Source organism: Pongo abelii, chromosome 10 (assembly GCF_028885655.2).
Source record: "Pongo abelii isolate AG06213 chromosome 10, NHGRI_mPonAbe1-v2.0_pri, whole genome shotgun sequence".
Classification (NCBI taxonomy): Eukaryota; Metazoa; Chordata; class Mammalia; order Primates; family Hominidae; genus Pongo; species Pongo abelii.
Window position 1 is genome coordinate 19,388,818 of NC_071995.2, and position 25,930 is coordinate 19,414,747.

General features: G+C 36.3%; 1 protein-coding gene and 2 long non-coding RNA genes across 13 annotated transcripts in view; 1 reads left to right on the forward strand and 2 right to left on the reverse strand.

Moving 5' to 3' along the window:
- LOC129049068 (uncharacterized) overlaps window positions 1-12,594 on the reverse strand; it is a 135,648-nt gene extending 123,054 nt beyond the window's left edge. The window contains exon 1 of the long non-coding RNA XR_008511841.1: window positions 12,325-12,594. This is a non-coding gene — a long non-coding RNA (uncharacterized LOC129049068). The remainder of the gene's footprint in view (window positions 1-12,324) is intronic.
- Window positions 12,595-12,723: 129 nt separating this feature from the next.
- Window positions 12,724-15,007, forward strand: LOC129049069 (uncharacterized). Its single transcript, XR_008511842.1, has 3 exons — window positions 12,724-13,019; window positions 14,409-14,501; window positions 14,806-15,007. It is a non-coding gene; the product is annotated as an uncharacterized LOC129049069 (long non-coding RNA).
- A 6,853-nt stretch (window positions 15,008-21,860) lies between these two features.
- Window positions 21,861-25,930, reverse strand: part of PLCZ1 (phospholipase C zeta 1) — a 54,997-nt gene continuing 50,927 nt past the window's right edge. For 9 of the 11 annotated variants that reach the window (XM_054526902.1, XM_054526903.1, XM_054526898.1 and 6 more), the window contains 2 exons: window positions 22,810-22,959; window positions 21,861-22,005 (listed from right to left, as the gene is read on the reverse strand). In XM_054526902.1, coding sequence (XP_054382877.1) covers window positions 21,920-22,005; window positions 22,810-22,959 — 236 coding nt within the window. In that variant the 3' untranslated portion in view covers window positions 21,861-21,919. Of the gene's footprint in view, window positions 22,006-22,809; window positions 22,960-24,166; window positions 24,336-25,930 lie in introns of those variants that run through there. The other 2 variants (XR_010135734.1, XR_010135733.1) reach the window with 1 other exon arrangement.

Sequence of the window (25,930 nt, forward strand, 5' to 3'; positions counted from 1 at the left end):
TCAACAAAAAAACCACAAGGCATCTAACAAACAGGAAAAGTATGTCTCATTCAAAGGAAAAAATAAACCAACAGAAACTGTCCTTCAGAAAGACCTGATGAAATATTTACTAGGCAAAGAGTTTAAAACAATTGATAGTCAAAGAAGTAAAGGAAGTTGTAAAGAAAATCAAGAAAACAAAGTATAAACAAAATAAAAAGATCGATAAAAATATAGAAAACCCAAATGAAGCCAAAATGAAATTCTGGAACTGAAAAGTACAACTGAAGACAAAAATTCACTAGAAGAATTGAAGGGTATATATATGAGCAGTTAGAAGAATTGGCAAACTTGAGGACAGAACAATGGAAATTACTGAGTTTGGGGAATTTCAATAAAGATTTAAGAAAAGTGAGCAGAGCCTAACCAACCTGTAGGATATTATGAAGCAGACCAACATATCCATTGAAAGAGTTCTACAAGAAGAGAAAGAGGCAAAGGGATTATTTGAAGAAATAGTACCCCAAATATTTCCAAGTGTGATGAGATACAAGAATATAAACATCCAAGAAGTTTAATGAACTCCAAATGAGATAACTCAAAAAGACCTATACCAAGACATATTATAATCCTACTGCCAAAAATAAAAAAAAAAACAGAGAGAGAATCTTGAAAGCAGCAAGAGAGAAGTGACACATCACATAAAAAGGCCCTTTCGTAGGATTATGTATTTAAAGTGCTAAAAGAAAAACAACTGTCAACCATGAATCCTATATCTAGCAAAACTGTCCTTCATAAATGAGGGATAAACAAGAATATAAAACAACGTTCAACATGATTAATCAGAAAAATGCAAACCAAAACCATGATGAGAGACCATCTCACACCAGTCAGAATGCCTATTATTAAAAAGTCAAAAAATAACAGATGCTGGTGAGGTTGTGGAGAAAAGAGGATGCTTATACACTGCTGGTGGGAATGAAATTAGGTCAGCCATCGTGGAAAGCAGTTTGGTGATTTCTCAAAAAACTTAGAACTACCATTGACCCAGCAATCCCATTATTGGATACACACCCAAAGGAATATAAATTGTTCTACCATTGTAGAAATATTCACAATAGCAAAGACAATAGGAATCAACCTACGTGCCCATCAACAGTAGTACTGGATTTTTTTAAATGAAGTATACATACACCATGAAATACTACACATCCATAAAAAAAGAACAAGATCATATCATTTGCAGAAACATGAATGGAGCTGGGGGCCATTATCCCATTATCCTAAGTGAACTAATGCAGGAACAGAAAACCAATACTGCGTGTTCTCCCGTATAAGTAGGAACTAAATCTTGAGTACACATGGACACAAAAATGAGAACAATAGACACTGGGACTACTTGCAGATGGAAAGTGCAAGGAGGGTGAAGATTGAAAAACTACCCATTGGAGTTAAGTAGTCATGCTATGCTACCTAGATAGCATAGGCACTATGCTCATCACCTGGCTGATGAAATAATCTGTACAACAAACCCCTGCAACATGCAACTTACCTATATAGCAAACCTGAACATGTACCTCTAAACCTAAAGTAAAGGTTTTTAAGTACAATTTTTAAAAAACACAAAATTGAGGGAGAAATTAAGAAATTAATAAATGAGGGAGAAATAAATTTTGTTTATCTCAGATAAACAAAAGCTGAGGAAATTTATGACCCTAGATCTACCCTGCAGGGAATACTAAAGGTGGCCTCACACTTTGAAATAAAAAAGCATTACACAGTTTAAAAAAAGGCTTTGTGAAGAAGTAAAGGTCCACAGTAAAGGTAAATACATGAACAATTATAAAAATTTGTATTATTGTAACTTTGGTCTGTAGCTACACATTTTGTTTTCTACATAATTTAAGATATTAATGCATTAAAAGTAATTATTAGTTTATATATCTGGACCCACAACTTGGAAAGATGTAATTTTGAAGCATCAATAACTGAAAAATGAGGTCTAGGCTGTAAAGGAGCAGAATCTCACATGTTATTGAAGTTAAGCTGTTATAAAATCAAATTAGAGAGTTATAACTTTAGCATGTTAAATGTAATCCCCATGGTAACCAAACAGAAAATGCATATAGAATAAAAACCAAAGGAAATGAGAAAATACTTAAAACATTTAACTACAAAAAAAATCAACTAAACACAAAAAGACAGTAATGCAAAGATAAAAATTAGGACTATAAAAGCTATAAGGCATGTAGAAAACAAATAGAAAACTGACAGAAGTTCCTCCATATCAGAAATTACTTTAAATATAAGTGGATTAAACTCTCTCCAGTCAAAAGACATAGATTGAAAACTACCTCAGCATAATAAAAGCCACATATGAAAAACCCTCAATGAATATTATGCTCAGTGTTGAAAGACTGAAAGCTTTTCTTCTAAGATCAGGAACAAGGCAAGGGTGAACAGGTTCATCACTTTTATTCAACATAGTACTGGATATTCCATCCAGAGCAGTCAGGCAAGAAAAGGAAATAAAAGACATCCAAATTTGAAAAGAAGAGGCAAAATTATGTTTGTTCACAGATAATACGATCTTGTTTTTAGAAAACCATAATGAGTCCAGAAAAACTGTTAGAATTAATTAATTTAGCACTTTTTCCTAAACAACACAGTATAACAACTATTTACATAATATTTACGTTGTGTCAAGTATAGGTAATGTAGAGGTTATTTAAACTACGTAGGAGGATATGCATAGGTTATATGCAAATACTATGTTATTTTATATCAGAGATATGAACTTCTGTGGATTTTGATATCCATAGGAGGTCCTGGAAGTAATCCCACATTGATACCAAAGGATGACTATGTAAAAATTAACTTAAAATATATCCAGTACCTAAACATAACAGCAAAAACTATAAAACTCTTAGAAAAAAAAATAGGACAAAAGCTTTATGATGTTAGATTTGGCAATGATTTGTTAGACATGACACCAAAGACACAAACAACAAAAGAAAAAAGAAAGAAATTGAACTTCATGAAAATTGAAAAATGTTGTGCATCTGAAAACACTATCAACACAGAAAAAGGCAATATACAAAATGGAAGAAAATATTAGCAAATCATACATCTTATAAGGAATTAATATCCAGAATACATAGAGAATTCCTAAAACACAACAACCAATAGCCAAACAACCTGGTTTAAGTAATAGGCTAAGGACTTGAATAGACATTTCTCCAAAGAAGATATACAAATGGCTAGTAAGCACATAAAAACATGCTCAACATCACTAATCATTGAAAATGCAAATCAAAACTACAATGATATAACACTCACACTCATTAGGATGGCTACTATCAAAAACCAGACCAAACAAACAAACAAAGAAACACCAGAAAATAACAAGTGAGGGTCAGGATGTGGAAGAATTGGAACGCTTGTGTACTGTTGGTAGGAACATAAAATGGTATAGCCACTGTGGGACACAGTTTGGTGGTTCCTTAAAAACTTAAACATAGAATTACCATATAATCCTACGATTCCAGTTCTGAATATATACCAAAAAAAACTGAAAGCAGGCTTCTGAAAATATATTTGTACATCCATGTTTATAGCAGCATTATTCTCAATAGCTTGGGGAGTAACCCAAATATCCGTTGATACATAAATGGATAAGGAAACTGTAGTTGATACATACTGTGGAATATTGTTCAGCATTGACAGGGAAGGAAATTCTGGCATCTACTACAACATGGATGAACTTAGAGGGCATTACGCCAAGTGAAATAAGAAAATCACAAAAAGATAAAGTATGATTTTATTTATATGAGATACTTAAAGTGTTCGAAATCATGGAGACAATGAGTAGAATAGTGGTTGCCAGGGACTGGTGGAAGGGGTAATTGAGGAGTTATTGTTTAAAGGGTATACAGACTTTCAGTTTTGCAAGATGGAAAGAGTTCTGGAGATGGATATCAGTGATAGTTGTAGAATGTGAATGTATTTAATACTACTGAACTGCACCTCTAAAAATGGCTAAAATAGTATATTTTATATTATTTGTATTTCACCACAAGAAAAAAAAATTGAGAAAAGGTCATTGGTAATGTATTTTAGGTTTGTAATTTCTCTATTTTGTCTGTATTATTTAAAAGATAATTATATAAAACAATAATTATGGCCAGGCACAGTGGCTCCTGCCTGCAATCCCAGCACTTTGGGAGGCCAAGGCAGGCGGATCACCTGAGGTCGGGAGTTCAAGACTAGCCTGACCAACATAGTGAAACCCCGTCTCTACTGAAAATACAAAAATTAGCCTGGCGGGCTGGATGCAGTGGCTCTTGCCTATAATCCCAGCACTTTGGGAGGCCGAGGCAGGTGGATCACGAGGTCAGGAGATGGAGACCATCCTGGCCCACATGGTGAAACTCCTTCTCTAGTAAAATACAAAAAATTAGCCAGGCATAGTGGTGTGCGCCTGTAGTCCCAGGTACTTAGGAGGCTGAGGCAGGGGAATTACTTGAACCCAGTAGGCAGAGGTTGCAGTGAGCCGAGATCGCGCCATTGTACTCCAGCCTGGGCAACAGAGCTAGACTCTATCTCGAAAAAAAAAAAAAAAACTAGTTGGGCATGGTGGTGCATGCCTGAGGTATGGAGCTATATGTGACCAAAGTCTTTGTATCCTATTAAATGTTAATTTAAACTAGATTATTATAAATTAAGGTGTTAATGGTAATCTCCAGGTAAACCATAAGAAAATAACTTAAAAGTGTATACTAAAACAAATGAAAAAGAAATCAAAAGTTACACTAGAAAATATCTAACACAAAAGAAAAAAATTATAGAGAAATTGATAATTAAAAGATATTGCCTATATAAAACAAAGAGAAAATTGGCAAGTCTTTTTCTATCTTTAATTTCATTAAATATAAGTGGATTAAACTCTTCAATTAAAGGGCATATTTGGCAAAATGCACTAAGAAGCACGATCCAATTATATACTGTCTACAAGATACTCCTTAGATTTACAGACACAAATATGTTGAAAATGGAAAAATACATTCATGCAAACAGTCTCAAAAAGAGCTGGGGTGGCTATACTAATTTTTAAAATGGACTTCAAGGTGACTGTTACAAGAAACAAAGAAGGACATTATATAATATAAAAGTATCCATCTATTAAGATAAAACAATTATAAACATATAAATGGAAAAACCCCAAAATATGTGAAGCAAAAACTGACAGAATTGAAGAAAGAAACAGATAGTTCAACAACATTTGGAGATTTTAATACCCAACTTTCAATAGGAAAAAGTACTAGACAAAAGACAAACAGAGAAATAGAATACTTGAACAACACTGCAAACCAACTAAAACTACAGACATATATAGAACACATCACTCAACAATAGCAGAATACAAGTTCTTCACAAGTAGACATGAAACATTCTCCAGGATAGACCACATATTAGGTTACAGATGATAGTCTAAACTGGCTATGTGGTATACGGAAACTCCATTTATTATTTTTGCAATTTTCCTATAAACCTAAAACTGTTAAGTAAAAGGTTATTTTCAAACAAATTCTCTAGGAGGCAGGTTTCAGGGTTTTACCCACAATTCCTTAGGAAACAGCAGAGAAAGTAGCAATCATGGCCTAGAACTAAAAATACCCTTTCTCAATAATGGTGTAGGCTGTATCACCAGACAGAGTGCACCCTCAATGCATCACAGTGGGGGGAAGTTGCCAGAAACACTAGGCTTAAGTGGAGAATGAAAATAAAGGCATTTCAGTATATTGAAAGGGGTCTCAAATAAGGTCTCATGATGAGGGTTGCCACCATTATAAACTTGTAAGCTTTGAATGAAGGCAGGAATAGTTCAAATACATAAGTGAATATACTTCTTCTTAGAGCTATGACAGCATATGACTACCACTTAGAGATATGTGTAATATCTTAATTAAACCCTTGGTGGGAGAAACCTCCTACCAAGAAGTTAACAGTCATCAACTTTTAACTGTTATAAACTGATGGGCTCCTGGTTGGGCTAAGATCAAGATTACCTGTATCTACCTGCTCTCATTCAGGTCTCCGGAGTCAATATTATAGTCTTTGACAACACTAAGTACTATGTTTTGAGAATATAATTTTAGTAAAATAACTGCTCTATAAGCTAGAGTTTGGCTTGTTTTTAAAACATATTTAAGACTTTTTTTCTTCTACTTTTACTTGAGTTCCTTTCTTAGTGATCCTTCTTGTCACCAATTTTCTGTAGTAGGAAAGGGGAAAGGAGTTAGCGTTTATTGAAGACCTAATTTGTACAATGCATTGTACTAGTGCTTTACCCACAGCATTTGATTTAATTATCATAAAAGTCTATGAAATAAGCAATGGTATTTCTATTTTTAAAAGAAAATGAAACTCTATAAAGTTAAGTAATGTCCTTGAGCCCAGCAGTCAAACCCAGCTCTGGCTTGACTTCAAACTCTATGCCATTTCCACCACATTGCTCTGTCTTCTTAAGAGGAGAGGTTCTGCCCATAGTTCTAGCAGATTCTCTTCCCAGTAAACAGAACAAGGTGGAGAGCGAGATGGGGAGCAGGGGAAAACTTTGAATCCTGAGGAGAAGCAACAACAACAACAAAAAAAGGCAAAAGATTTTTACCTAAGGTCTACCGTTAGGACACTACCTAATATAATCAGATTTCTGATATAGTCAAAGTTCGTCTCCACTTAGCGTAATTATGCTAAAAGAGTCACTGTCTTTTTCTTAGCCCCAACTTGTATTATCTTAATCTCTGTCTCATAGGGACTAGCAGGTAGTGAAATTTAAAAAGAAAAAAAGTCCAGTCATACTTTCAATAACATCCCCTACAGAATATCACAGTAAGCCCATTATTTCTTAAGAAGAAACACACATCACATTTTCATTAAATATTTACATGAACCTTTCCTACTGATAATAATTCTTTGGAAAGTTAGAGAAACTAAGACCATCTCTTTGCCACTTTACCAGTTTACTAATTCCCTTTTGAGGTGATTAAGAGAAAATTTGTAAAAGGAAAACCTTGCTCATCCATCAGAAACCAAATGGAACCCAACCTACACACATGGAGCACCAAGGTGAGACAAGGACTGCAGGGATCACTAACCTGCCTGCCGTCTACTACAACTGAAGCTCCAGGACTGTAACCCTAGTGCCCTTTGCCTTCTTCAAGGAGATCATGCCTGCTGGACCACCATCTTCTGGCACATTGAAGATAGGACCAACACCCTGGGGAAGCCCACAGATCATACCACAACTCATCTCCCTAGAGCAAAGTGCTGCTCACTTCAGGCCAACTCACCTCCAGCCCATAAAGGAAAAGACCATTTATCACTCTCTGGGTAGAAGTGCTCACACCCCAAAGCTATATTTATTGTTTGGGAATGCTGCCTGCTGATATTCACCTCAGGCCTGCCCAGCTCTGATACATATCTACTCATTCATCAGAATACACGAGTGCAGAAGGAGCTTACACCAGACAAAAATTCTGATGGATCTTTTTGGACTTTCAATTGTAAATGTCAGCAAAGACGAAATAAATTACTAGATGTGTAAGAAAAAATCGTGAATAAGAGATTAAGAGAGAAGCTCCAGGTGTGTAATTAATTTCCCCCGCTGAGCAAAAGCTAGTGCAGAAAATAGTAATAATAATAATAGCTAATATTTATGTGACACTCTTGTCTCTATTCTGCATTTTTATGGTACTGTTCCAAATTCTTGATAAACAACAGTTAATTTAATCCTTGTAACAATGATTATTTTCTTGATTCCTCTGATGAGAAACTAAAGCACACACACAGAAGAAGGTGAGTAATTTTTTTCCAAGGTCTCACAGCTGGTAGGTAGCAAAGGACATGAAGTCAGGCAATCAAGTGTCAGAATCCATCCTCTTAACCACTGCACTATATTCTCTTTCCATTATATGTGTGGTCTCTTGTATTCTTACTATGTAGCAGGCACCACAGTAAAGATTATTTCATTTAACTTTTATAATAAATTGGTGTGTGGTAAGGATAATTATCCTCACTTTAAATAATCTAATTCATATTATCAGTGAGATTCTAAAAGATACTGTCTTAATGTGAACTGCTATAACAAAAATACCATAGACTGGGTGGCTCAAACAACAGAAATTTATTTCTCACAGTTCTGGAGGCTGGAAAGTCCAAACCAGCAGATTCAGTTGTTGGTGAGGGCCCCTATTCCTGGCTTCCAGACAGTTGCCTTTGCAGCTGAATCCTCACATGGCAGAGAGAGGAAGCTCTGGTGTCTCTTCCTCTCTTTATTTATTTATTTATTTATTTATTTATTTTATTTTATTTTATTTTATTTTTGAGACAGATTCTTGCTCTGTCACCCAGGCTGGAGTCCAGAGACGTAATTTCAGCTCACTGCAACCTCCGCCTCCCGGGTTCAAGTGATTCTCCTTCCTCAGCTTCCTGAGTAGCTGGGATCACAGGTGCGTGCCACCACACCTGGCTAATTTTTATATTCTTTGTTTGTTTGTTTAGTAGAGACAGGGTTTCATCACGTTGCTCAGGCTGGTCTCAAACTCCTGACCTCGTGATCTGCCCACCCGGCCTCCCAAAGTGCTGGGATTACAGGTGTGAGCCACCGCGCCCGGCCCTCTTCCTCTTCTCATGAGGACATCAATCCTATCACAGTGGCTCAGCCCTTATGTCTTAATTTAAACCTAATTACCTCCCAAAGATCCTACCTCCTAATACCACCCCATTGGGAGTTAGGGCTTCAAAATATGAATTTGGGAATGTTTGGAGAGGACATAAACATTCACTTCACAACAGATATCAAATCATTAGATAGAAGAAGTATGCTGCCTTGAAACAAGATCAATATAAAAATGAAATGCTTTAGGAAATCACTTTTTTCAGAAGAGTTGTTTTATCAGATTGCTACATTTCTCCACAATTGCAGAAATTACACACATAGGCACACACACACACACAATATCAGAAAGGACACTGCCAAAAATCATATTATTGATTTAGACATTTCAATTGTCTGTGCCACAGAGAGCTAGAACTTAGATATTGTCTAGTTCAGCAACCTCCTTTTTAAAGGGGAGCAAACAAACCATGAGAGTCGAAGGGCCTACCCAAGACAGCTTCAACCACCCAAGGTGCATTACCTTCAACACAGTTCTTAACCTCTTTAATCTTATTGTCTTCATCTGCAAAGTCTCCAGGGATTGATATGAGGGTTAACTTCTTTTCTGCAGGGTTAACTTCATTTCTGCATATAAAGCACTTAGGATAATGCTTGGAATATGATAAGTGGGTAATACATGTCTCTATTACTATTATCATTATTATTATTGCTATTATCTATCTCATGATAAGTGGCAGGCACAGCTCTTCAGTGTTCTTTATACATTATCATCCTGAACTATTTTAGGTGCACTTTTCTTACCAATTCCGGAATAACCAATGTTTACATTGTCATGAAACATTCTTCCAAATGAGCTCCTTTACTTGATCAAATCAGTTAGGAAGCTTTCAACTGGAAAAATTATTTAAGAAAACGCAGTTTCGGCCAGGCACAGTGGCTCGCGCCTGTAATCCCAACACTTTGGGAGGCTGAGGCAGGCAGATCACGAGGTCAGGAGTTAGAGCACCTGGACAACATGGTGAAACCCTGTCTCTACTAAAATACAAAAATTAGCCCGGCATGGTGGCATGCGCCTGTAATCCCAGCTACTCAGGAGGCTGAGGCAGGAGAATTACTTGAGCCTGGGAAGTGGAGGTGGCAGTGATTTCAGCAGTGAGCCGAAATCAGGCCATTGCCCTCCAGCCCGGGCGACAGGGTGAGACTCCATCTAAAAAAAAAAAAAAAAAAGAAAAAAGAAAAAGAAAAAGCACTATCATCTAGTTCCATTTATTATGAGAATCAAACTAAATAGTGTATGTAAAAACATTTCATAAACTGCTATGTACCATACAAAGAAGATATTGGGATTTTTTTTTATTGGACTGAATCCACAATCAAGTAAGTACAGTTGGGAAGAAACAGACACATGTAGGAGAAAGAACATGAGAGCCTGGCCCCTTTGTGTAATAAGGGACTGCGTGTGACTGCGTCAGCATAATGCAGAAAACCTGAACCTAAGAAGATCACACATGAGATCAGCACTCCAGAGCTACAGCATTCACTATGGAGGCACCACCCATGTGTGGCTACTCAATTAAAAATGAAATAAAACTACAAATTTGATTTCTCAGGTATACTAGGCACATCACAAGTGGTGAGGAGGCACATATGGCTAGTGGCTACCCTATTTGATATAAAAAAATTTCATTATTGCAGACAATTTATGGAAAGGAAAGGCTCCAGAAAAATGATGAGGAAAAGGGAAATTTGAATTTTTTTCCAAAATGCAAAAAGACTGTCTTAGTTCATCCAAGCTGCTATAACAAAAATATCATCCATGGAGTGGCTACAAACAATAGAAATTGATTTCTCACAGTTCTGGAGCTTGAGAGGTTTAAGATCAAGGCGCCTGCAGATTCAATGTCTGGTGAAGGCTCATCTCCCATATACAGCACCTTTTCATGACATCTTGACTTGGTAGAGTGGGCATATAAGTGCCCTAGGGCTCTTTTATAAGGACACAAATCCCATACATGACGGCTACATCATGACCTAGTCACCCACCAAAGGCCCCACCTACTAATACCATTACTTTGAGGATTCAATTTCAGCTTATGAATTTTGTGGGGACACAAACATTCAGATCATAGCAAACACAAGCGAATTTAAAGATATTATTTTATTTTGCAGTGGATCATGATTTATGGCTTTATAGTTTCTGACATTTCTCAGTTTTGCAGAATTAGCTTATATTACTTCAGAGAACTGTTCTGCTGTTACTGTTTTTAATGAGAAAATACAACTGTCTTCTTCTAGCTTAATTCTCAGCACCTCTATTACTCAGTCATCATTGCTCATCTAGAACAAACCTTTCCTGAATAAAGAAAAGGGCAAGGCTTTTAATTGATTGTTTACTTTTACTCGTTATGTTATGTGCTCATTTAATGTGTGATCTCTGATTATGTAAGTTTCAAGATAGAGTCTGGAATTAAAGTCAAATGACTTGAAAATGAAACTGGTATAAATCTAGGTTAAAACAACTATATAAAAATAAATTTGTGTTATTTAATATACTCAACATTCCATACGCTGGAGGCTGATTTCTACTCCCACTGCTCGTCACATTTGAATGAACATGAGAAAATCAGAACATGTAGTTTCATTCTTTGATCTTTTCTTTACTGACACTGAGTTTCTTATTGACCAGAACCCAGAAGGGTAGCAAGTCACATTGAGGAACATGACCATCCCAAGGTGACCTCACTGGGAGGAAAATTGAAGAATAGATGCCTTGAACTCTTCCCTCCCTTCAACCTCCTGGTGGGCTTCTCCTCATGGCCTAACCTAACAGGAGCAAGAGGGCACAGAAACGCTTCAATGTAGTCCATTCAGGGCTACTACCTAGGCAGAGGGCAAGGTGAGCAGGATGGAGGGTAGGTCTGGAGGAGCTAAGAGAAAATGTCTGGCTCAGGTGAGGACTACCAAGAACAGCTTTCAGGAAGAAGTGAGATGTGAAGGCTAAATTGTGCACAGATTGGTACATGACACAAAAGATTGCATAAATTAAAATACAGAAATGTTTGCCAAAGTGGTACATAGAAGAGAATTAAAAAGCAGACTAATTTAGCTGAAGCAGAAAAGTTCTAAAAATTAGTTCCAAAAGGTATGAAGAAGACAGGCTTAAGGAATAGGGGAATTTATTCATGTTTTTAATGGTTAAATTGATTCATATACTGCCCCTCATAAAGGGTACAGGAAAAGATCCTTTTAAAACCAAAGTTTTAAAAATCTGTTCTTCAGCTATCCCCACTGTAATCCCTACAATATAATTTCAAATTTCACATTTGAAATAGTATATAAGTTATTGAAATGAAAATGTGATATATTTGTCCCCACTGAGAAAAAACTAGAATAGAAAAATTTGTTGTTATAGGAAAATATCATAAACAGAGACATTTCACCAAGATATACTTTTTACATCCATTATGGAATTCTAAAACTATTAGGGTTTGATGGCAAGGAAAACGCCAAAAATGAACAAACGAACAAGGCTAGAGAAGCCTTGTGATATCTACGATCCTTTCTCTCCCCACAAAGGAAAGGCCTATTCTACTAGTTATCTGTCGTTATGTAACAAATTACTCCAAAACTTTGCAGCTTAAAAGGATATGCATTAATTATCTCACAGTTTCCGTATGTCAGAAATCCAGGCACAGCTTCTGGGCCCTCTGATTCACTGTCTCTCACAAGGCTGCAAAGGGTCTGCAGTCTCATCTGACGCCTCATCAGGGGAAGGATCCACTGCCACCTTCTTTCAGTAGCTGTTGGAAGCATTCAGCTCCTCACAAACTGTTGGATTCAGTGCCTCAGTTCCTCACTGGCTGTTCCACAGAAGCTGCCCTGAGCTCTTTGCCACATGGGCCTCTTTAACATGGCAGCTTGCTGCATCATAGTGTGCAAGCCAAGAAAACAATAGTCTACTAGCAAGATAGAAGTCACAATCAGAAGTGACATCACCTCCATGTTGCTGTATTCTATTGGATAAAAGCAAGTTATTTAAAGGCAGCGGATTACACAAAGCTGTGAGTATCAGGAAGTGAAGATCACTGGTAGATATCTTAGAGGCTGTCTACCACAACTATGAAGAATAAAATCAAAAGACAAAGAATATTAGAGGGAAAAGCATATAGAAACACATGGATTCAAATACTTTTGGAACTACATTTTAAATGCTTTTCCATTCATTGCACCTTTTAAATATAAGCCACATATATTAAATTCAAACAATAGCTTAAGATAATAATGACAATTAGAAAAGCTAAAGGATTTCTCTCATTTCCTGAATTTACTCTCTAAAGTAACACCTTCATACTACCCTCTGGTAACTATCTAAAATTTTGTTTGTTTGTTTTACATGTCTGCAATAGAATGTGAGATTTATGAGAGCAAGAAGCGTATTGGTTTTGTTTAGCACTTCATCCTCAGCTACTATGCCTGGCACATGATATTTTCTCACTCTATGAACTTTTTGGACAAATAAATTGAGCAAATACATGAATTTCCTCCTAAACCCAGAATTTTAATTCTCTCCAATCAATATTTAATCCAACATTTTCAGTCTGCCAACCATTATTCTTGAGAGAGTAAACCTTCTACATTTGCTTGCTGTCATGCATTGTAGTAGGTGAAACATGGTCACAAATTTTTTGCAACTACTCCCATCAAGAGGCAAAGCATAATGTTCCACTGCTTGAAGCTAGGCTGGTCTTTTGTTTGCTCTAACTAACACGATAGAGTGAAAGTGATGTTGTATAACTTCTGTAATGAGTTGAAAGTGGTATTGTATGACTTCCATGCTCAGGCCTCAACACACATTGCACCCTCTGCTCTTCTGCACTTAGAACGCTTCCACCAGCCTGTGAAGAACCCTGGGATGAAAGGTAACCTGGGGAGAGAGAGAAGACTAGCTGACTCAGCTATGTTAGCATTCAATTGAGGCTGCAGTCATGTGAGTGAAGCCATCTTGAAATATCTAGCCCCAGCCAACTCTGTAGATCAGCACTTCCAATGAGGGCAATAGTCTGTAACTACCCTATTCAATATGGTAGCTACTAGCCACAGACAGCTATTGATTGAATACCGGAAATGTGATTAATAATGTGACTAGAGAACAAAATTTTAAATTGTATTTAATTTTAATTTATTTAAATATAAATAGTCAAATTGGACAGAGCTGGTCTAGATGGCTACAGTCACATGAGTAAACTCTCCTCCTCTCTCTCCCACCTGGTAAAACCAGCAAATCAGCTTAGTCCAGCCAAATTGTAGTCTCATAAACAAATCAATGGCTGTTTCAAGCCACTCTGTTTTGGGGAAAGTTTTATGACCATTATAGAAGTCTAGGTACGTTGAAACTACACCAACAGATCTTCACATGGATGCAGATAAAAGAGAATATTGATACACTGCTGGTGGGAATGTAAATTAGTACAACCTCTATGGAAAAAAGTATGGGTATTTATCACAGAACTAAAAGCAGAACAACCATTCAACTCTGCAATTCCACCACTAGGTATCCACCCAAAGGAAAAGAAATCACATCAAAAACATACCTGCACCTGTATGTTTGTCACTGCACTATTCACAATAACAAAGTCATGGAACCAAGCTAAGTGCTCATCAATGGTTGATTGGGTAAAGAAAATGTGATATATATACACCATGGAATACTACATAGCCACGAAAAAGAATAAAATTATATCTTTTGCAGCAACATGAATGGAGCTGGAGGCCATTATTTTAAGTGAAATAGCTCAGAAGAATCAAATACCACATGTTCTCACTTATAAGAGGGAGCTAAACAGTAAGTACAAATGAACAGATGGGGAAATAATAGACACTAGGGACTCAAAAAGGGAAGGGTGGGAGGAGGGTGAGGTTTGAGATTTTACTTTTTGGGTACGATGTTAACTATTAAAATGACAGGCATATTAGAAACTCAGACATCACATCACAATTATATATCAATGTAACAAACCTGCACATATACCTTCTGAATCTATTAAAAAAAATACGTTTTGAAAGAAAGGAAAAAAAATTATACCATCAACACGAGTTAATAGACCTGTGTCTTTCTCATTCTTCCTGCTTTGCATGGATATCCTTAGAATTTGCCATCTTGGGACCGTGACACAAGAGACAGCTAGAAAATGGACCCAAAACTGAATACATGGAATGGAAAAAACAAGAGAAAGCAACCAGGTCCTAATCATGTTGTTTGACCTTTGGGTCAAGCCTCTTTTGAGGCCAGATTTACCTGTTCTCTTTAGCAATATGAGCTAATAAATGTCTATATTTGCTTAAACCACCAAGCCAGGTTCACTGTACTTTGTAACTGAAAGAATCCAATACAGTCCATGTTCCATAGTCAGCTTTTTTGCAGATGTCCCTTGAGCAGCCTGAGATCAGTCTCAGTATGTCGACCCCTTGCTTCTTCAGTGAAAATGTATGCATTTGCCTTGGTAGTATCCCACTGAGAGCTCTCAACCACCTGAGGACTCTGTTCTTTCCTGTTATCACTTACATATATGGTAGTTGTGTTCATTTTGTAGTTAGGTGTCTAAGAAGAGAGTGTATTTCTTACTCTCTGACTCTGATGTAGACTACAAAGAATAATCAGTCTAGCAAGATTAAAGTAGAAAAATAAGCAGGACTATAGTATAAGCGTTACTATAAATGTAATGAATTATTACTAACTTACCTGCCCACTAACTATTCCTGATGTCTTACCTTTCTCTCTTCAGCAAAGTCCTAAAAGGTAATAGATGTTAGAAAAACTAGAAGGTCAGAAGGGACAGTTTATGCTAGGAAGAGGTCTGAAATGGAAACACACATATAAGATTGATCACAGCTATGTAAAATAATAATAACAGGAAGACCTATGCATTCATCATTTGTATAAAACTTCAGATTCCCGAAGATTGTAAAAGCAAAACTGTTTTTCTTATTCCCCAAAACATCTGGTTCAAAACACTTTGTTGCTTACTGAACAGATATTTGTCATAAATCACCATGAACAATATAAAGATGAATGAGAGTGATTTTTTCCCAAAAGGAAAATAAAAGGTACCAGGGAAGAAGGCTCTGTCTCTCCAGAAAGTTTGATGTAGAAAAGGGAAGTCTGTATCAGGGCTTTGGCTGAACACAAGATACTGTCATATTCCAACAGCAGATCCTGGTCAGGCTGCTTGCCACAATATGATACACAAATATGTGAGCACTTTAAATCCAGAGAGCAAAATCTAAACCAGCATATGAATTGAGGAAAGATGGTGAGCAAGACAGTTTCTAGAAAGCTAAGCCAGGCACACAACATAGGCTGAATCAGCACCGTGCAATCAAACTGGTAATGAATAGAGGCAAGGCTAGTTGTTTTCAGTCCTGACCACTGATTGGAACAGTGGTTCTCAAATTTGAGCATGCATCTGAATCACATAGAGGGCTGGTTAGAAGGCAGACTGCTTGGCCACACCTTCTGAGTTTCCAATTCAGGAGGTCTGGGGTGGAGCCTGTGAATTTTCTTCTCTTAAAATGTCCCCTGATGCTGTTGTCACTGGCCTGAGGACCTAAAGCAATGCTTTAAGAGCACTGCTTTAGAATAACCTAAAGAATTTTCAAAAATCACAATGCTCAAGCGGAATGCCACACCAATTTCATCAGAATCTCTTAAAAAGGAGCAGAGACATCAGTATTTTTTAAATGTTCTATATGTTTCCAGTGTTCAGATAAAGTTAAGAACAACTGGTCTACATTTAAAACAAAAATAATTATTTGTGTTTTCTAGACATGTAGATAGATCTAAAAAATATAAGCATAAATTTATCCTTTCATTTTGGTTTTAAAATTGTACTTTAATAATTTGTCATAAAACACGTGATATTTATGTGTGAGCATGTGTATCCATATGCATGTGTGTTTGTGTATGTGGTGTGTTTGTGTGTGTGTGGGCGCACACAAATGTATTTCAATCAAGAGAGTATGTTAATTAGCATAAAGAATATGAGAAATATAACTCTCATTGGTTAAATGAATGACATTGTGGATATGTGGATTTGCTATAAATATTATGCAAACAACTGTATACAAGTTTCTAGCAAGCCCAGCTGTCCGCAGAGTCTAGAACAGTGCTTTACACCTCCTATTCATTCAATTCTGTTTCCCCCACTTAGGGAGGCTTCTGTCACCTGATCCAGTTAGAGGTCTGGCTAATACTGCTGTTAGAACACATATTGTCACATCTGAGCCAAATAAACATTTCATGCATCACTTACACAAGTTATTGGTCAGCATGCTCAAAAGAAAGCCAGAATTATGCTATTTTTCTTTTCAGCATTTGAATTTCTTCAACTTTTTTGAGATATAGTTGAAGTTAACAAAGCTTCACATGTTTGAAGTATACAATTTGATTCGTTCTGACATAGGCATACACCATTCAACCATAATGATAATTGAGATAAACATTTCCATCAGTGCCAAAAATTTCTTGTGGCTCCTTTTAAACCATCCCTCTTTCCATCCCTAACCCCATTCACTGATTTTTCTTTCTGTTACTACAGAAATTTAATTTGCATTTTTTGCTCTTTTGAATAAATGGAACCACACAGTACATACTACTTTTTGCCTACATTCATTCATTTTAATAATTTTGATTCACTGGTATTAATGCATGTATGAATAGTCTATTCCTTTATTAAATAGTATTGGATATAACATCATTTTTTATCTATTCACCTGTTCATGAACAGTTGGGTTGTTTCCAGTTTGGGGTTATTATAAAAAATCCTTCTATAAACAGTCATGGAAAGCCTTTGTGTGGACATGTGTTTTCATTTCCCTTGAGTAAATACCTAGGACCAAAAAGTCTGAGTTATATGGTACAGATGTACTTGACTTTGTAAGAAATGGTCAAACTGTTTTCACAGTGATTGTCCCACTTTACATTCCCACTAGCAGTGAATGAGTTCAATTCTCCACATCCACCCCAATATTTAGTATGGTCATTTATGTTCTATTTTAGCAATACTAATGATAACTGATTATAGTGCTAAGTTGCCTTTCTCTGATGATGAATGGCATTGAGCCTCTTTTCATATGCTTATTGATCATTCACATATTTCCTTTTGGCAAGTGCCTGTTGACCATTTTTCTTATTGGGTTGTCATTATTAAGTTATAAGTATTTTTCATATATTCTGGATATAAGTCCTTTGATATATATATATATCTTACCTTATCATTTTCATTATGGTATATTCAAAACGCAGAAGTTCTTTTTAAAAAAATTTTTGATGAAATCAACTCTATCATTTATTTTATGCCTCATGCATTTAATGTTTCAAGAAAACTTTGCTTATCCCAAGACTACAAAGATATTCAATCTGCTTTCTTCTAGAAGTTTCATAACTTTAGCTTTTTCATTTAGGTTTATGACCCATTTTGAGTTAATTTTTGTGTATTGTGCATTAAGTGACAACATTCATTTTTTCCAGATGGCCCTAAATTAATAACCCTGGTTCTGTCATTTACTGTAAACCATAGGCAATGTTTATAATGCCTGTAAACATTGCCTCAATATTTCTGAGCCTGTGTCATTAACAATACAATGTAAGACTGCCAAAAGGATTAAGATTAATTTTTATTAATATTAGGCACACATTAGGCCCTGGCTAACATTGCAGATATTGTGATTAATACATTAGAAAAAAGACTGCCCTGCGAGAAGAATGGAAAAGATGACTGAAAGTGTGAAAGTTAAATTATGTACACATGGAAAGTAGAAAAAGGGCACTTATCCCTGAAAACAGGTACATTATTAAGGCATTTAACACCAACTCCCAGGTGTGCTGAGCTGTTATGTAAGCATAGAAGATACATAAAAGAAAAATCTATCTCTTCATCGGTTCAAATCCACTTCAATTCAACCCTTCAGTGTTTGGAATGAGTTTCCAGTGGCTGGTAGAAGTAACTTAACTATGAATCCTATAGAATGCTCAAATTTTATGGCCTAAGAATTTAGAATGCATCATAAGAACGCTTTGTTGGTACACATATTTCCAGTGTGTTATTACTTTGAAAGTAATATAATTAAACAGATGTTTTTGCGGTACTGAGAATAAAGGGATACTAACAACTCTTGAAAAATGAAATCCAGTCCATATAGCCCCCAGTAAAATGTCCATTGTTCAACCCCATAAACATTTCACTCAAAAGGGATTCCATTCTCTCTGCACTAACCAACAGCACAAGCTTCTTCCTAGTGTGGCTCCCAAATCTCCTGAGATTTGCACAAAGATTTTGACTAGAACTCCTAGAGGCTCTGTTTAAGGGACATGTTTTACATCCCTCAAGACACTCCCTTATATCCAACATTTAAAATGGAGACCTTCTTTTTACAGCTACAGGGAAGCTTCCTCACACCTCTTTCAGAGACAGGGCAACTTTACTCTTTAGCAACCAGCCTGTCGTTTACCTCCAGCGACCATCATTTCCCAGACAAAAGTCCAGATAAGTCTGGGTAGAGAGACTGTACTCATTTTCTATTTGAGACCCTAACCAACCACAACCAGAAAAAAAATAAACCCTCAAAATTAACAACATAATTAAACTTCTCTGTAACACATATAAGTACAAGATAATGCAAGAAGTCAGAATTTGTCCAGCCAAAGACCACCAGGAACACACAGTTGCATCTTTTGCTCACTACAAAAGGAGACACAAGATGGGAAGCCATAGGGCATCTCAGTAAGAGGGCATTAGAAAGGACTCACTATTGGATTTGGGCTTGGATTAAATGATTTGAGGGAGATTTCAAAAAAGTAGAGTTCTCCTCTGTATTTGGATGTTGTCAAGAACAGGGGTCAATTCTATGATTGGAGTAAATCTTATCTATAAGATGAGAGGAGTAAATCAAGGCTAAAGCGATACTTGGTAATAAATTAATAGTCATTTAGGTCAGCCAGGATAGGGGAGTGTGTAGCATTGTTGTGTTTGGACGATATTCATGTTTTTGCCGTGCGTTTAGTCATGATTCCGGAATGTTCTTGTCTTTGTCTTGTTCCGTCATGGTACAGAGTGGCTGTGTCCGGGTTGATGCTCTGTGAAACTGTTTATGTTCAACAAGGAAACACCACAGTTTAGCTGTGAGCTCCACGGCAGCTCCTAGCAAGACTAAAGTCTGGCTGATAGTACAAAGTTGGTTCCTAACTGTCATTATCAGTTGTAAAGAAGCAGAAGTCAGGGAATATAACCTAATCTAGCAGAACACGGATGGCTTCCCTGAGGAACTGATTTTTAAACTAAGACTTTAAAGTTTAAAAAATCTTCTGTTGCCACAGTCTCAAGGGTTCATTTAGCCTTTTCCGATGTTTTCTTCCATTTACCAACACAATTTTTTCTTGTAAATGAATTGTACCTAAAAAGCATGAATCAAATCTGTCTTCTCACAACATTCCCAACCTATTCTAAATGTGAGAACATTCCCTGACTCTGGAGTTTTACATGAATAAAATCTGTTAATAGTTCCTGTGAGAAAATTCTAATAAAAATTCTAGTTCAATACATAGGGACATTAAATGATAAATAATGCAAATTTTAAAAAGGAACCAAAAATGTTTCAAGACATCACAAGATTCTTGAACAAGAAAATAATTTAATATTTCTCTCAAAGTCCGTATTCCTAATATAGAGTGGAATATTTCAAAATGAACAATTTGGTGTTCAAAATTAGTGAGATAAGTTTGGTACCTAAAGAAAAGCAGAGAAAACAAAATATATCCTTTTTCTCTCTCGTTTCAAAGCTTGATGGTATAAATGAGAAATAGAAGTTTATTCCACTGCAGAATTAATGAACTCTCTTGTAAAACTCACTTGATTAAAGCCTTTAAATTTCATGGAATTCCAGATCTTCAAAAGGCCTTAGGAGATTAGGGAAGGGTAAAGCCTTGGGTCAATGGGCTGAAACTCCCTCCTGCTGTCATGCTGAACAGTAGATGATTTAAATAAGATCCATTCATTATCTGGCAAAACAGAAGCATCTTTCTAAGAATTGGCTGTGCATCCCTACTGGGAAGGGTGTGCACTGATCTTAAATCCAACAGCCCTTGAGGTGGAAACTGGAAGATTGTGCACTTAGTAACCACATCCATTTCTTACAACCTATGTCTTGCGAATTTGAATTCTCAGTGATATGTTTATTTTAAACATTTAGTACTGACAGTAAACCATGATAATAGTAAAACATGCTAGTTGGGTTATATTTTCTGGTCATAAAGATATCATGTGTTAGTACACATCCCAAACATTTTGTTATTTTAGTTATTAGTTAGGATTCAATTGCAAAAGTACCTATTAAAGGTCCCTGACTTTGTCAAACTTTGTGCTGGGTGCTTTCACATCACTACCATGCAACAATGTGGTAGAATTAGCATTAATATCAGTGGTTCCATATTCTTCTACATGGCATTTAATAAAGCAAAGTTCTGCTGTTGGTAAGAAGTCCAGCAGATGAGATAGCACAGGAATCTCATCTTTGACCACGAAACCATCTTGAAAGTATATTTAGTATAGATTCAGAAACATTGCAAATTAATTTAAGATCTAAGCATGTAAGTCCACACAGTAGATCTCTTTTATAGATACGGAGTCTGAATACAGTCTGCATGCAAATCAATTTTATACACACTCATAAAAATGGCTGTCTAATTACAGGGTACCAACTCCAGTGCACAGCATCTAAGAACTAGCATAAGAATGCAGGGGCTAATTACTCTCCAGGATATGAAAAGGCTCAGAGGGCCTGGCAATCTAATTCCTTCCCACAAAAATACACAGTAGTGGGTGTCTAGAAGTTAAAACACTCTTAGATTTCACATTTCTTTTATACTGCTAAATATTTGCCAATGTATCTTTTATAATTAGATGTATTTCAAAAGCTTATAAATTCTAGTAATTAAAAATGATACAAGCCAGTTGAAAACAACTCAGCAGCAGAAGGGAAGGAGAAATCAGCTAACAAGAACGCCATGCTGGGTTAGGACCCTCTGAAGTTTCTATTTTCTTTTCTTCCACTGATTTATTTTTGTATATTTTTAAGTGAATGGGCTCAATACTTCTATTTGTATGAGTAATTATTTTTCTTTATGTTTAAAAAAGAAAACATATAAACATTCATTTTGGATGTTTTATTGGGATGCATAGCTAATGATATGTCGTTTATCATTAGCTGTTATCTGACGTACCAAACATAAACAAACAGTGAAGCAGGCTCAAGGCTCTCACCCATTCTGGAAAACAGAGGAACACGACGATAACCTGCAAAAGGAATTATCTAATTAGACCAATAACCAATTAATCAGTGGTGTCTCCAATAGCCTTGCTGAGAAACAAGAGCTCTTTACTAAGCATACATTAAAAACCATGACTATAGAGTTATATTGCCATCTGGCATATTAATCTTCCACAAAAATTAAATATTTGCGTTTTCTATTCTGACTTCCTAACTGCCCAAAACTGAACACACAGCTCATACTTCTCCTTCCACAAAACGCTGCATGATCCAAAATTAGCCACCACCCTTCTGCTTCAGGAAGACCCTGTTTCCTAGGCACATCTCAGATGCTGTTAGAAAAGTAAGCATATTGAGACAAGGTAATTGGGAGCACAGTGTAAATCACCCTGGAAAGGTGACTGTGCAACATAAAGGCAGTCAGCCCTGAAAAGGGGTCAGGAAAGGATAATCTCAGGCTCCCAATCTCTTCTCCTCAGGCAGGAAGAATGAGTCACTGCTTCTCCCTTCTGGTTGCCACCCATCATCATTTCTTTATGGTAGTCATGACTACTCTTCACTGAAACAGAAGAACTATGATGCATGTAAAGAAATGCTTATACATGCCAAGTTTGTCTAATTAGCCTTCCTGTCAGTCCCACACCCCCACCCCACCTTCCACATGAGAACACATTTTTATAATTCCACAGAGAAAAAATATGTGTCAATACATAAAATTTCCTTTATATCCTACTTTATGATAGAGCTATTTGGTATGTCAAAATGTGCCTTTGATAGGCACAATTTATATTTAAATGCTGGTACAATCATCTAACTTTTAGGGACATTACCTTTGTTCATGCATAGAAGTGGCAAAGTATATTGCCCAAGAAATTCATTTCCTGCTATTAAACCTTGACTTTCAACAACAAAACGTATCAATGCCAATTCTGGGACATGAATAATAAATGTGAATGTTTCATTCCATCTTGGACTAAAAGCTGAAATATAAAAAAAAAAGATACAAAGAATAATAGATACCATATCTAGGAAAAAATAGATTACACTTGTTCTCCAAACTATTTCTTTTCATCCCTTTAACAATAATAATATCTTGTGTTTAGAGCACATAGGTTTTTAACATACTCAGTGTGAGAGGAATAATAACCAGACAATATTGAGTGTTTACTATTGCTGGGCAATGTTCTAAGAATAGATCAACTCAATTAATCCTGATAACCACCCCATCAGGGTGGGATGTGAAAACTGAGCCACAAAGATGTTACATAATTTCCTAAGGTTTCACATATGTGGTCATTAAGTGGCAGATCAGGAATTCAAAAACAGGGAGTCTGACTTCAGAGCAAAAGCTTTTAATCATTATGCAATATGACTGCTGTACTTAGGCAATTCTTTAGCAAATAAATTGAGAAATGAAGAAAATTAAGTAACATCATTTTTCTATACTAAGTCCTTGATATGGTTAAGCTTTGTGCCCCCACCCAAATCTCATCTTGAATTGTAATCCCCAGCTGTTTAGGAAGACACCTGGTGGAAAGTGACTGGATTATAGGGGGCTGTTCTCATGATAGTGAGTGAGTACTCATGAGATCTGATGGTTTTATAAGGCAGTTTTCCCCACTCTTACTAGCAATCTCCTGCTGCCACATGAAAAGGTCCAAATTTGTTTCCCCTTCACCTTCCACCATGATTAAGTTTCCTGAGGCCTCCCCAGCCATGGGGAACTGTGAGTCAATTAAACCTCTTTCCTTTGTAAGTTATCCAGTCTCGGGTAGTATCTTTAGAGCAATGTGAAAATGGACTAATACAGTCTTAGTATAGGAAGAGTTCCATACATAGTTGTTAGACTGAAAGCTAGATAGCAAACTAAAGCCAACTCTTGATCCTTCTTTAGACTAAGTGCTCCTTTCAAAGTCCAAAGTTGATGAATTTCAATCTCTAGGAAAATAAATCATCCCAAACAACCAATTTCTGCCAAGCAAGAAATCCACATTGTGTCACAGTATCACCCAAATCATCCAAAAAGTAAAGCGTAATTTAACAGAATCAAGAAATTCACATCCAGATTAAATATAAATTCTACTTAATAAAGACTCAAAGGTTTGGAGAAGAATTATGTGTATTATTTTTCATTTACAAAGACAATGCTACACTTAATATGTCAATAGTTTTTGTTCTTTGACTTACATTTCCAGAAGCATTGATGAATTTCTAATTATACTATATCTATGTTTTCTATGGTGCACCTGTGGTCACAAGAGCACATTTACCACATAGCAATCCAGGGTGCAGTCTATGCCCACAGAAATAGTAAACTAATTGGCTCATGCTGGAATAATGATCATATTACCTTGACCTAAGAAGAGAAATAATTTCATGGGGTACAGAGGCAGGTTTAGAGCCAATTCTTTATAGATACTGCAAAACATCTGCAGAAATGTTTATACTGATTTCTTCTTCCTCCAATCCTACTTCATTACACATGTGCCTCTGCCTCCCTTCCATCCTCCTCCTGTATCTCTCTCTGTCACACACACATGCACACACACACACACACAATAATATGGATTAATTATAAGAGAAAGCCCTCACTTTTAGTTGTCAACATAGAAAAAAAGTAAACCAGGATACTAAATTTGATAGTGATGAAAATAGTTCTCCCAGACATGACCAAAACTGAAGAATTACTTCCACATTCTATCCAAATGTTATCCTTTTCCTCCCAGACTCTCATGTCTAGCTAAATCATCTTAAAATTCTTCTTGTCCAGCCATCTGGATGTTGACTTCTGCGCAGTGTTTCTCACTTGCATCCCCCATTCCTTTCCTACTGCCATAGCCTCCTTTATACCATGACTTTTATATCCTCTAACCACTGAAATTTTATCCTGACTCTACTTTGTATTTCTCATTTCCCTCTCATATACTTCTTCTCAACTCTGCAGGAAAAAACCTAACCTCAACTCTGTTAAAGTTATAGCCCTATTTAAAATCTGAATTTTATTCATTTTCTAGAAAAAAGAAAGTTCCTGACACCTTAGCATGGCTTTTGAGATTTTCCATGACCCTCCCTAAATAACTTTCTCATTTTATCTCTCACTAATCTTTCTTAAGCACCCTATATTCCACCCATCTTGAGTTTCTTGGCTTTTCTCTAGCATGTTTAAATTATGTTTTCTTCATATTTTAGGACTAGTGTTCTGTCTCTGGTATGTTTAACTTGTATTTTCTTCATATTTTAAGACTTATATTATGGCTTCTGCCTTAAATGTCCTTGTCCCCCATCTCTAAAAAATTCTACTCATTCTCCAAGAACCATCTCCAAAAGTGCCCCTTTCCAGTACAAATCTTTGTACTCTCCTTGAAGCACAAATTACTCTAAATCATAATTATTTTACTTATAGCATCATCTTTCACACTGAACTATAAACTATCTATAGAAGAGTTAGGTAAGAATTCATTTAATAAACAGATTTTAAGTCTTTTACTGCTTAGCACAAGGCTTTTAGCATAGCAGAGGCTCAGTAATGTTTGATGAACCAAATTGAATTTCTGCAAGGATATTCCCATAAAATCCAAGGATGTAATACAAATTCTAGAATCATAGTATTATAAGGGGTGCATTGAATAAATTAAGTTTCTAAGCATTTTGTGATGAAGATTCAAGTAGAGGATGGAGGGAACAAGTGATAGATTATTATAAGCTTTGTGACGTCAGCAGTTACTATCTCTGGACACAGCCATAGCAATGTGCCTTCAACTCTAAAGGGTGTCAAATGAGGCAGGAAGCCATCATCAATATCCCTTCCCATTGATAACATAGGATAAGGCAATAAAATCTTCCCAAATCTTTTTCTATGACTTTCGCTCTAGAAGCCACACTGGAAGTATTCAGGGGAGTGCAAAGGAGGCAGACTATGGACATTGTTAGAAATTATTATCCAAGAAGAAA